At 47.8% G+C, this 12,168-nt stretch overlaps 1 protein-coding gene and 1 long non-coding RNA gene across 2 annotated transcripts; one reads left to right on the plus strand and one right to left on the minus strand.

The window, feature by feature from the left end:
• Nucleotides 1–455: 455 nt before the first annotated feature.
• Nucleotides 456–3,725, minus strand: Klf1 (Kruppel like factor 1). The gene is made up of 3 exons (XM_028755494.1): nucleotides 3,463–3,725; nucleotides 2,094–2,907; nucleotides 456–991 (listed from the first exon to the last, which is right to left on the minus strand). The coding sequence occupies exons 1-3, from the start codon at nucleotides 3,601–3,603 to the stop codon at nucleotides 816–818; spliced, it is 1,131 nt and encodes a 376-aa protein (XP_028611327.1). The 5' UTR covers nucleotides 3,604–3,725; the 3' UTR covers nucleotides 456–815.
• LOC114610862 lies at nucleotides 2,732–10,843 on the plus strand. Its single transcript, XR_003709744.1, has 3 exons — nucleotides 2,732–2,935; nucleotides 3,892–3,952; nucleotides 10,808–10,843. It is a non-coding gene; the product is annotated as an uncharacterized LOC114610862 (long non-coding RNA).
• The last annotated feature ends 1,325 nt before the right edge of the window (nucleotides 10,844–12,168 follow it).

Here is a 12,168-nt window from a genome sequence, read left to right on the forward strand (position 1 = left end):
AATCAGCTGGGATTACAGGCCTAAGCTACCTCTGTGACTATGACTCTGTTTGCCTGAGGAAGTAGAGAAGTTAGGCATGGTCACCCTTGCCTTTAAAGTCAGCACTTTGGAGGCAGAGACAGGATGATAGGACAATCTCTGCGTTTGACGCCAGCCTGGTCTACGGAATTTCAGGCGAACCAGGGCTACATAGTAAGTAAGATCCTATCTAGGGAAACAGGGAGAAGGGCACAGATAATAGTCCTGAATATCTCATCACTGGCTGGACAACAGTTGACAGGATTGTAAGGCTGACCTTGATGGAGGAGACTGCTAGGGGGAGGGGAGGGGATGGAGGAGTGTCATCAGAAGTGAATGAATTTTAGAAAGTTTAGTATGTGTACAGGTGTGTCACCTGCTGAGGGACTCAACGCTCCTCCATTTCCAGCTCCGTACTACAGTGAGACAGACACTGGTTTTATATGGGAAATTTTTATAGTAACCACGACAATCCCAGCTATGGGCACAGTGTGAAACTCGATTCTAGATTCTGGGAAATCTCATCCCGTTCCATCCACCTCCAGGACTTAGAGTCACGCCTGTGCTGGTCTAGGGGTCCATCTGAGTTGATTTATTGGTGGTCTGTATTGCTGGGTCTGTGTCGCCATGCGTGTGGTTCCCTGAGGATTTGTGAGGTTTCTGTTGAAGGCTCCTTTGTATGGTCTTCGGGTCAGTTCTTGATCTGAGTAGGACTGTGAGTCCAATAACGGCCCATCCTTTGGGAAACAGTCTTTGGATCCACTCTTATTTCATCCCTAGTCCTTGTGCAGGGTCACTCAGAGGTGACGCTTCATGTGCAGAGCTAGGTGGTCAGAGCGTGAAAAAGCACGTGGGCAGAGACCACAGCAGAAGGGGCGATGTCCAGTGTGCTTCCGGTAGTGGCGCGTCAGTTCGTCAGAGCGAGCGAACCTCCAGCCGCAGCCATCCCAGGAGCATGCATAAGGCTTCTCTCCTGAAGGACAGGAAGCTGTAAGTACCACCCTCCAAATAGCCCAGCTCTAGATGCTCGGATCTCTTGCACACTTGATGGAACCAAGTTTTAGGTGACATATCTAGCTCGCACAGTTTAAAGGGCACGCAGTCATGCCCTCTGTGACCCCCGATCCTTTTCTGTATCTACAGCGGCAATCCTGAAGTTTTCCCACTTCCGGTCTCCTACCCCACTTCTATGTACGAGTTCCCTGCCTGAGATGGATGCATCACTGTTCTTTGTTCTCAGCGTTCCAGCTATCTCTTACACTGGCAGAGCTTCCAGATGACATCCAGTCTTGTTCCTGAACTTGGTCCAAGCCCTGAAATCTATCCCAGTGTCCAAGGCCCTGTCTCTAGTGATTCCCCCTCTTCCTGTTATATACCTGGTGCATGCCCTACCGCTTGGGAAGCCCGCAACTGTCTTCCAGTCCTGGAACGACCCCGTTTCTCTTTCTAGGCCCTGTCTCCCAGTATTTCCTTCTTTTCTTATGGCCTCCTTTATCTCTGGGACCTCTGTCAGTTGCCCCTGAAACTGATGCTACTTGAGTGTCTTAACCTCCTGATCCCAGATGGTTCCAACTCGAGCATGCAGGTGAATACTGGCTAGATCCTGAGCTCTGGCATTCCAAGCTTGTACCCTAGAAACTAGAGGTTCACCCCTCTAGTTTCTCCCCACGTGCCATTCATTGTGCTTTCTGCTCTTCTCCCATCTCTAACCTAGGCCTTACACATCTGCTTCTAACACTGGAACCCCCAAAATGTTCCCCAGGTCCTCTGTCTACACCTATTTATTTATTTATGAGCCAGGATCTAACTAAGTAGCTCAGGCTGCCGAAACTCGCTATAATAGCCCAAATGGCCTCAAAGTCACTGATATCCACCTGCTTCTGCCTCCTGAGTGCTGGGAGTCCCCCATTTGGGTCTGGAATCGCCGTTGGCGAAGACCCCAATGTCTCTGGCGCGGTCTTCACGACCCCTGGCGCCGGGACCGCCTTTGGCCACGCCTCTGGCCAGCCCGAGCCCTCCCTTCGCTCCGCTTCCGGCTCCCGAGCCCGCCCCCGCCCGCCGGGCTCCGCCCTCACCTGTGTGCGTGCGCAGGTGCGCCTTGAGGTGCGAGCTCTTGGTGTAGCTCTTGCCGCAGCCCTCGTGCCCGCACGTGTGTGCCGCCTGCCTCTTTTGTGCCAGAGTTCGCCGGCTGCGTTTGGGCGGCGCAGCTCCCGGGGACAAGCCTGCGTCTCTGGCGATCGCAGTGGCCCCGAGTTCTGTGCCCACCGCCCCAGGTCCCAGACAATTCACGAAGGAAGGGGGCGCAGTGGGGCCAGCAGAAGGCGCCGCGAGCCCGCGAAAGAGCTGGAAATGGCCTTGGTACTGTGGCGCGGGGTACAGCGCAGGGTATCCCGACAGCAGCCCATAGGGGGCGCCTGGAGCTGAGGGCACCGCAAGCCCCGTCCGCGGGAAGAAGCCCCCGGCCGAGCCCGCTCGCGAAGCGGAGAAAGCGGGCTGCGCTTTGGGAGGGAGTCCCGAGGCCAGGGCAGGGGCCGCGAAAGGCTCAGGGGCTGGGGTTCTCGGGGTCGGGTGCGCCCAGCTCGTGTGATCCTCGGAGCCCAAAGGCCCGGTCACCAACCCTGAGCCGCCCGCATAGGTGCCCAGAGACTCGGGCGGCGCGAACTGTGCCGCTGGGCCCCCGCTGGGCGCCAGGGCACAGGTCCGGGAAGTGCCGGGCACCTCGGGATCTGGAAAGTTTGTAAAGAAAAGATCCGGGTCCCACGCAGAGGTCACGTCCCTCTCATCGTCCTCTCCGGGAGGGTCCTCCGACTTCAGACTCACGTGAAGGGATGGCCCCGTGGGATTCGGAGGCCCCGGGCCCAAATCCTGCGTCTCCTCTGACCGCCACCACTGCGGGAGGGAGCGCACTGCGTCAATGGTAGGCACTGGGTACCTGGCCCTGAAGCAACCCCGGCTGGGGCAGGCTGGTCAAGGGTTTGCGTGCCTATCATTTACCCACACTGTTCCCCTAACCCCCTTCTCAGTTCCAGACAACTCCATTAGGTCTTGCTAGAGACAGATAAGACACTTACCAAAAACAGTATTCCGGATGGGAGAGGGGGTTGCAGAGTTCTGAGTCAAAGGGGACAGCTTTGACTCTGTTTTTCCTAGCCTTTCCCTGTTTTCACATAGCCCAATAAGATTAAATCTCAAAGGTGTCCCAGGACACCTTTATCTAGGCCTTTGTCTCTCTGAGCCTAGACTCTTATAGAGCTTAGAACTCCACTTTCTATTTCAGAAATAGGCCTCACCTTGATCTCAGACCCCTAAAAAACCTCCCCAAGGCAGGCTCAGAGGCTCCCCAGCCCCCCAAAAACCCAGCAGAGGATACTAAAGATAGAAATCCCCCCCCCAAGCACTATGCCTTCGGTCTCAGCAAGACCACCTGCCCCCCACTGGCCCCACCTTGAGGAAGTCCTCCTGGGTGTCCAGGAACTGTCCCAGGGTGGTCAGCGTACTGATGGAGGGTAAGACAGTCTCAGCTGAGGCCATGGCTGGCTGGTGTCCACCCTGGGCCTCAGGTCTCCTCTCTGTCTTCTGCCTCATGGGCTATGAGGCTAGGAAGGTTTCTTGGAGGGCTCCTGTCTGCCCACATCTGATTGGCTGTCTTCCTGATAAGACCCCGGCAAGGCAGAAAGGCAAAGGAGGGGTGTGCATGATATGTGTATGGTGTGTTTTTTTTTAAAGGTTTTTCAAAACAGGGTTCCTCTGTGTAACAGAGCCCTGGCTCTCTTGAACTGGCTTATGTAGACCACACTGGCCTCGAACTCACAGAGATCTGCCTGCCTTTGTTTCCTGAGTGCTGGGATTAAAGTTGTGGTGTGTCACTTTCAGGAACAGACTTCACCTTGGCCTGTTCGGGAATTGGTTCCTGAAAACCAATCCTGTATGTAAAGTAAGTCCAATGTCAAGGAATAGGGTCTTCAAAGTTTTGGGGTTCAGGTGACAGGTAAAGAGAAGTCCTGATCCCACCCCCCCAACCCCTGCCCATCCCTAGAGGACTGAGAAGACTCCTCTGGTCTGGTCTTAAGTCTCTCTCCTTGGAGAAGGAATGGGCCAGGAAGGATAGATTTCTTGGGAAAGGTCTTTGGGACCCTTTGACCCCTCGTCGAGGCTACTGCAGCCCTTACCCTCCCAGACAAACAGCAGCAACGGTGCTAATGGCGGGCCTTGGCAGCAGCTCTCTTTCAGGCATTATCAGACACACCAGATGTTTCAGGCCGCTATCAGGTAGGGGGCCCAGAACAACCATAGCTCTGTTCCTCCTTAAGCAGAAGAGGTGGGGGTTGGTGCCACAAATTATCTTGGCTTTGAATTGCTTGCGTTGTGTGTTGAGGTCTGAGCTGTTTAGCAAAAGGAGTCCCCTCAAATCAGCCTACCCTTGGACACTGAGGACCCTCACTGGCTACTACACGGAGCTGAAGGGGATGGCTATGAATCTTACAGTGTGGTGGGATAGGACCCATCAATGGGGCCACAGCTAGTATGCCATTCAGGAAAGCTCGGCCCTGACTGTGCCTAACCACTTGTTGCTTGTGGCCCCCATGATAGATGACCTGCTATTCTCATACTTCCATTCTGGTGCCATGTGTCAGGGTAGGGAAATGAAATGTCACGTGTACAGTAATATGATCACACATCAATGAGCCATAGAGGACATCAGATCCATTATAGAAAATGGTACCTAGTCAGACATGGTAGTAGATGCCTTTAATCCCAGGATTTAGGAGGCAGAGGTTGGTGGATCTCTGAATTTAAGAGGTCTGTCTGGTCTACATCAGTTCCAGGACAACCAGGGCTACATAGTTAGTCTCTGTCTCAAAAGACAACAAGAGTAAAACAGTTCTGAAGACTTGGCTTTATAACTGAGTGTTTGCCCAGTACTAATTTTAAAAGCAAGGCACAAAGACCTAGGTTCAGATCCCAAGCACCCGCACAAAAGCCAAGTGTCCCTGTGCATGTCTAAGACCAGCACTAGACAGATGGAAACAGGAGGGTAACCTGGTGCTCACTGGATAGCCAGTCTAGCCAATCAGCTCCAGTGTCAGACCCAGCCTAGGAAATAAGGTAAAGAAAACTAAGGAAGAGACCATCACCCTTAACTGCTGGGCTGCATGCTCAGGCACACGTGCAGACACATGTCACACAGTCAGTGTTCTAAGATGGGTAACCCAAGGAACACACACACTAACGGAGGCAGGTAAGGCAGTCATGGAATGTTACATACTATATTATTTTCTCTATAAAATAGCCAGAACAGGTTGGCAGGACTAGCAGTGAGTTAGTGCTTCCCAGAGGCTGGGCAGGAGTGCGTGGTAGGAGACAAAGTCCCATTTGGGAGGATAGAAACATTCTGAAAATCAATAGAAGTGTTTGTCACAGGACACTGTGAAGCTACTCAGCCCACTGAATTTGCATTCATTTATTATTATTTATTTATTTATTTATTTATTTATTTATATGAGCACACTGTTGCTTTCCTCAGACACACCAGAAGAGGACATCATATCCCATTACAGAAGGTTGTGAGCTACAAACAAAGACATTTTGTTGGGGCTTGCGTACATTTTCATAGGTTTAGCCCATTATCATGGGGGGGGAGCACGGTGGCTTGCAGGCAGGAGCTGTACAAACCTCAAAGTCAACCCTCAGTGACACACTTCCTAGTCCTTACAATCCTTTCAAATAGTGCCACTCCCTGGTAACTACGAATTCAATACATGAGCCTTTGGGAGCCATTCTGAGGGGTCTTTGTTTGTTTCTGTTTTTTTCAAGACAAAGTCTCTGTGAAGCCTGGAACTTGCTTAGTAGACTAGGCTGGCCTCGAACTCTCTCTGCCTCTGGAATGTTGGGATTAAAGGTGTGTGCCACTGCCATCCAGCTATGGGGACTATTCTTTTTATTTACTTATTTATTTACTTTATTTATATATATATGAGTACACTGTAGCTGTCTTCAGACACACCAGAAGAGGGCATCAGATCCCATTACAGATGGTTGTGAGCCACCCTGTGGTTGTTGGGAATTGAACTCAGGACCTCTGGAAGAACAGCCAGTATTCTTAACCTCTAAGCCATCTCTCCAGCCCCCTTTCAGGACCATTCTTAATCAAACCTCCACAGAACCTATGATAGGAGAAATGTTCTTACATAGCCCCATCTGCACCGGGGATAGTCAGATTCACAGGGATTAGAGAGTGGAAGAGGCCAGGGCTGCAGGATAAGGGGAACGACCAAGTGGAGAACTGTACAGTGTTGGAAAGCCCAGGGTAGATAATGTTATATAATGTTATATAATGTTGTATAAGGGGGAGGTTCAGAAGTTTTTGTTTTACTATTAAGGGTAAGAGAGTGTGTGCTCTAAACAGGACCAGTAAGAGAAAGGGGAGACCCCAAAGGAACAATAAAATACTCAAGCCAGTCTGTTTAGCTACCCAGACCTAGTACCTCTCCTACCCAAGTGATAGTTACTTTTGCTTTCTCTGTAGCTTAATTTTCTTTCTTTCCCAGACCTTCATTTGTTTGTCAGACAGGAAAAGACTGCAGGATCCCCTAGACAGCCACCAGCACCGCATTACAACAGAATCTAGTCAGGTGACTGTAAAGGGCTCAGTCCAGTGGCCGAGCATGTGCTGAGCAGGCACCAGGCCTCTGGTTTGACGCTGTGGTTTGAATTAAGGTGAATTATGTGAAGATACAATGAATTGGAGAAAGAGGGAACATCTGCTTTTTGATATTTTTCAAGAAGGATTTGTGTTACAACATAATGTATGTTTCAACTCTTAGTGGACTGGGGTTACACCTGTACTTTTAAATGAGTTGCAATTTAGAATGCCAATAGACTTGGGAAGGGACGCAGGACTAAAAGTGCCTAAGACTGTCTTCAGATCTCTAGAGCACAGTCTGGGTAATTGATGCTCCCACACTTCAGATATTTTTCTGATGACGAATAACATTGTTGAGCTTTATATAACCTTGGCCATGCTGGCTGTGAACAGCCTTCCCTGTTACCGAAGGAGCTCTAATGATGAAAATGAGCCTTGTCCTGCCAATTGGGCTTAGGTGCTAGGCTGCTTAACCACCATGATTTCCTGCTTCAGTTCTCCTGGCATTAATAAAAAAGGCTTTAGCTAACCTCTCACAAAAGAAATAAAATAATGATGATAAATAATAAGAAAACCAAACAACTACAGTAACAGAAAAATTAAAACAAAAACTTCCAAAGATAATAGCCATACCCAAATAGAAAACCACCAAACAGAGCTCGGTGCTCAGTACTGACTAGATACACAGTAACTAACAGAGAATACAAACTTACAATGAACTATGTAGACAAGAAACCATCAAGAGAGCCAGGTGTGGTGGCACAGACCTTTAATACCAGCTCTCCAGAAGCAGAGGCAGGCAGTTCTGCAAGTGGCCAGCCTGGTCTACAAAGTGAGTTCCAGGACAGCCAGGGCTAAACAGAGAAACCTGTCTCAAAAACAAAACAAAACCAAAAAAACAAAAAGCCATCAAGAGGGCTGGAGGCAAGCCTAGCAGGCTGGCAAAAGCAGTTAATCTTAGCATTCAGGAGGCAGACACAGGCAGATCTCTTGAGTTCAAGGCTAGCCTGATCTACAATGCAAGTTCCAAGACACCCAGAGAGAAACCCTGGAGGGGGCACAGCTGGTGGCTAGTGAGCCTTTGCAGAAGAGCCACATGGTGTCTCAAAGGATCTGTAACCCCAGTTCCAGGGATCCAATCTTCTGATTTCAGTAGACATCAGGCACACACATGGTGCAAATACATATATGCAGGCAAAACATACATACAACCCCCAGACAGAGTTATAAATTAACATGCTGGCAAGGACTGGTAAGATTCTGCACAGAGCCTTACCAACCTAATACAGAAGTGCATTGCTTTTGATAATGCATATTCCATGACCAATAAGGAAGGCATTCTTGGCAGAATGACCTTAGACAGGCTCAGTCTTGTTTATGAAATAAAAAGGGGGAGAGGTGGAGAGCTTTTGGGACTGCTTGGCAAGAAGCTGACATGGGCCAAGGACAAGGAAGTGGACTTTAGGCAGGAATTTGACATTAGGCTAGAACAAAGAAGGAATTTCAGGCAGGAATCTAAATATTAGGCTAGAACAAGGCATAAAATGACTTTGGTCTAGGACAGGGAAGTAGGCTCAGATATTTAGGTCATTCTGATAAGCCCTTAGAAATAGTGATCATGGGAGTGTTCATAGAACTTTGTTTATTGTCTTGCTTGTTCCTTGACTATTTGCATCTATTGTATTGCTAGTTCCTCAACCTAGAACTGACCTTAATACTTGCATGTAATTAAAAACAAAAAGGAGGAGGGGGGATGAGATAGGGGGTTTCTAGGGAGGGGAAATGGGGAAGGGGATGACATCTGAAATGTAAATAAATAAAATATCCAATAAAAAATATACGTGTGTGTGTGTGTGTGTGTGTGTGTATAGAAAGTCTGGGAAAGAAAGAAAATTGAGCTGCAGAGGAAGCAAAAGTAACTATCACTTGGGTAGGAGAGGTACTAGGTCTGGGTAGCTAAACAGACTGGCTTGAGTATTTTATTGTTCCTTTGAATTCTCTCCTTTCTCTTACTGGTCTTGTTTAGAGCACACACTCTCTTACCCTTAATAGTAAAACAAAAACTTCTGAACCTCCCTCTTATACAACAGAGATTGCATCATTACCCTGGGCTTTTTGAGACAGGGTTTCTCTGTGTAGCCCTGGCTGTCCTGGAACTTTGTAGACCAGGCTGGCTTTGAACTCATAGAAATTTGCCTGCCTCTGCCACCATCTCCAGCTATAAATACATTTTTATTTATTTTTTATATTTTATTTTTTTGGTTTTTCGAGACAGGGTCTCTCTGTGTAGTCCTGGCTGTCCTGGAACTCACTCTGTAGACCAGGCTGGCCTCAAACTCAGAAATCCACCTGCCTCTGCCTCCCAAGTGCTGGGATTAAAGGCGTGCGCCACCACTGCCCGGCAATATAAATACATTTTTAAAAACAAATACTTTAAACCCCATAGACTGAGCTGGGATTATAGTTCAGTGGTAGAGTGCCTGCCTGCTTATCCTGAGCAATGCACTAAGTTTGATTCCCCAGGATGGAAGGGAGGGAGGAGGGAGGCAAGGAGTCACAAATGCTTCCAGTCACATGAACAGTCATGTCACTCACAGTCAACAGAGACACAGGAACTCAAGCACTGGGGTTTGTTGTGAGGTGTTCGCCAGAGAAGACTGCTCGGATATAAGTTCAACCCAATAGAAAGTCTTTACTAGCAGGCTGACAACTACACTGAGTGTTCAGGGTCCTGGAGTAGCCATGAATCTTTTTCAGGGTGAGGTTTTTTTTGTTTTTGTTTTTTTGTTGTTGTTTTGTTTTTGTTTGTTTGTTTGTTTGTTCTTTGAGACAGGGTTTCTCTGTATAGCCCTGGCTGTCCTGGAACTCACTCTGTAGACCAGGCTGGCCTCGAACTCAGAAATCCGACTGCCTCTGCCTCCTAAGTGCTGGGATTAAAGGCATGCGCCACCACTGCCCAGCCTTCAGGGTGAGTTTTTAAGCATAAAAACTATGTCTTACTTCATAATTGAAGTTGACATACCTCAGTTAGCAAGAACAGATAGCCAGAAGCAGAACTACAGAAGCCCCAAAGCACAGTTAGTACATTTAGAGACTTTCCCAGAACTGTATAGACTTTGATGGATCAGGCCTTTGGCAGGTGTTTCTGTCTGCCTGCTGAGTTTTACAGACTGAATGGTACTTCCATCATGGAGTCAGTTGTGCTAAGGTCTGGAGCCCTCTTACAGGTTGAGGCTGTAAATCAGTGCTGAACAACTAGTTTAGTGTTTGTGAGGCTCGAAGTTTAATCCACAGTAGTAGGAAGAGAAGGAGGACCACAGAAGGTAAGGGTATTTCCCTCTAAGCCTGACAACCTCGGTTCATCCTTGGGACTCTTATCGTGGTAGGAGTGAGCTGACATCCACAGGAGTGACTTGGTATGCAAAAGTGTGTGTATGCACATACACAGTAAACAAATACAACTTTTTTGGCCGGGGGGGGGGGACCATGGAGGGGCTGGAGAATTGGCCCTAGTGGTGAAGAGCACTTAATAGAGCCCAGGGGTGGTGGCATATACCTTTAGTCCAGCACTTGGAAGGAGGCAGAGCCAGGTGGTTCTTTGAATTCAAGGGCAGCCTGGTCTACAGAGTAAATTCCAGGACAGCCAGGAAAAGTGGAAACTTCTAGTTTCTTTGTAGGATTGGTTGTATCAAATTATGTTTTGCTGGGGCACACAGGTGAAAGGATGTCTTGTTAAAGCAAACATGTGAAGAAGTGTTTTCCTGAGGAGGGCACACGTGAAAGGTTGTTTTGCTATGGCAGACATGTGAAAGGACACATGATGAGGGAGGATAACTATGACCCCACAGGCAGTGAGAGAGAGCTGGAGTGTTGGCTTGCTTTGCTCCACCTCACTCTTCTTCACTAATGACACACATGTATTGGTTTGCTTACATAGTATTGTTGAGCTCTGCTTGTGGTGGCACGGCCATTGAGAGAAACTCACACAAGAACTGCTCGTGAGGCTCCTGCGGCAGCTTGCTGCTTCAACAGCCTCAGCCTTTCAGTTTCTCTAGGATTAGACTACAGCAGCTGGTTCATGCGTGGTGTCTGCCTGCTGAGAGGACTCAACGGCAGCTGCTGATTCCTATTTGATGTTTGCCACAGGACTGAACTGCTGCCAAAGAAGACTGAGCTCACCCCCAAAGAACTATTGCTGAACAGGTCCACTTCCCCCACATCGTAATAACTTTACTTTTCCACGACCTCTGGCAAGTGGTGTGCAAGGGGAGAGGTTGAATGTTTATTAAAATAGGCTGTAAAATTTTTTTTTACATAGCCTACAGTCAGGGCTACACAGAGAGATCCTGTCTTGTAAAACAAACTTAGAGTGACTGATCTTGACTGCTCTAGCAAAATAGAAGGTCATAAGTTTAACTTCTATTCATATTTTTATAATCAAACTTCCTTACTCCACTCAAAAAGATGACTAGGGCAACTGTAAGACATTATGTTAAGACTACACCCTTCAGGAGATACATAATATTGTGGAGTTTGGTTTTATAAGCCTTTTGTAGATCTGGCTAGGGGTTACAGCTTGGGAGTGCTCTCAGGTGCAGTCCTGTCCCACACTGGAAGCCATACCTAAATAAGCCTCTTATTAAAATTTATTTATGGTTATGGTTATCTCTAAGCAACCCCAGACCCATAACAGAGGCCTTGTGTCAAAATTAAAAGATTGAGATTGTCCAGCTGAGAGATTGTCCAGCAGGTAAGGGCACTTATCACCAAGCCTAAAGACCTGAGTTTGATCCCTAGGACACACATAGTGGAAGGAGAAATGACTCTTGAAAGTTGTCCTCTGTCCTCCACACAGGAAGCTGTGCATACATTGCTCTCTCTCTCTCTCTCTCTCTCTCTCTCTCTCTCTCTCTCTCTCTCTCTCTTACACACACACACACACACACAAAGAGACACTTGTAAAGATGACCATCACAGTAGCTCTCAGCCACACACAGCTAAAAGAGGGGACATAGATAGAAATACAACCCCATAAAATGTGTTACAGGAAGGTCCAATGACACATGCTGCCCTCAGACTTTGACAACTGAGAAGAGGATCAGGAGAATTTATTTCTTGTGAGCCCAGGGGAGAAAACCACTGGAGGTCTGAACCATTGCATATGGGTTTCTACAACATTTATAGTTATAGCATTATTGCTAAGCCAATCATCTTTATTGGTGGCTTAAACTAAAAACCAAAGGAAGGTCAATGTAAGTCTATAAGGGGAAGTCTCTGTGTGGTCGGTCAGTCAAGCACTTTTGAGAATCAGACACTGGAGCTTTCTCCTTTCGAAGGACAATTGTTAGATGGCTGCTTTGTCAGGATAACCAGTTACTATTTCTTAGGAGAGTTTTTACAGTTACGTTTCCCCTTTTTTCTATTCTTGTCTTAATTTTCTCAACAGTGCATATTCCAATAGAAATTGTAATATACAAGATACCCAATTACAACATATTTTAGATTAT

Source organism: Grammomys surdaster, unplaced genomic scaffold (assembly GCF_004785775.1).
Source record: "Grammomys surdaster isolate TR1022 unplaced genomic scaffold, NIH_TR_1.0 126063, whole genome shotgun sequence".
In the NCBI taxonomy this organism is placed as follows: Eukaryota; Metazoa; Chordata; class Mammalia; order Rodentia; family Muridae; genus Grammomys; species Grammomys surdaster.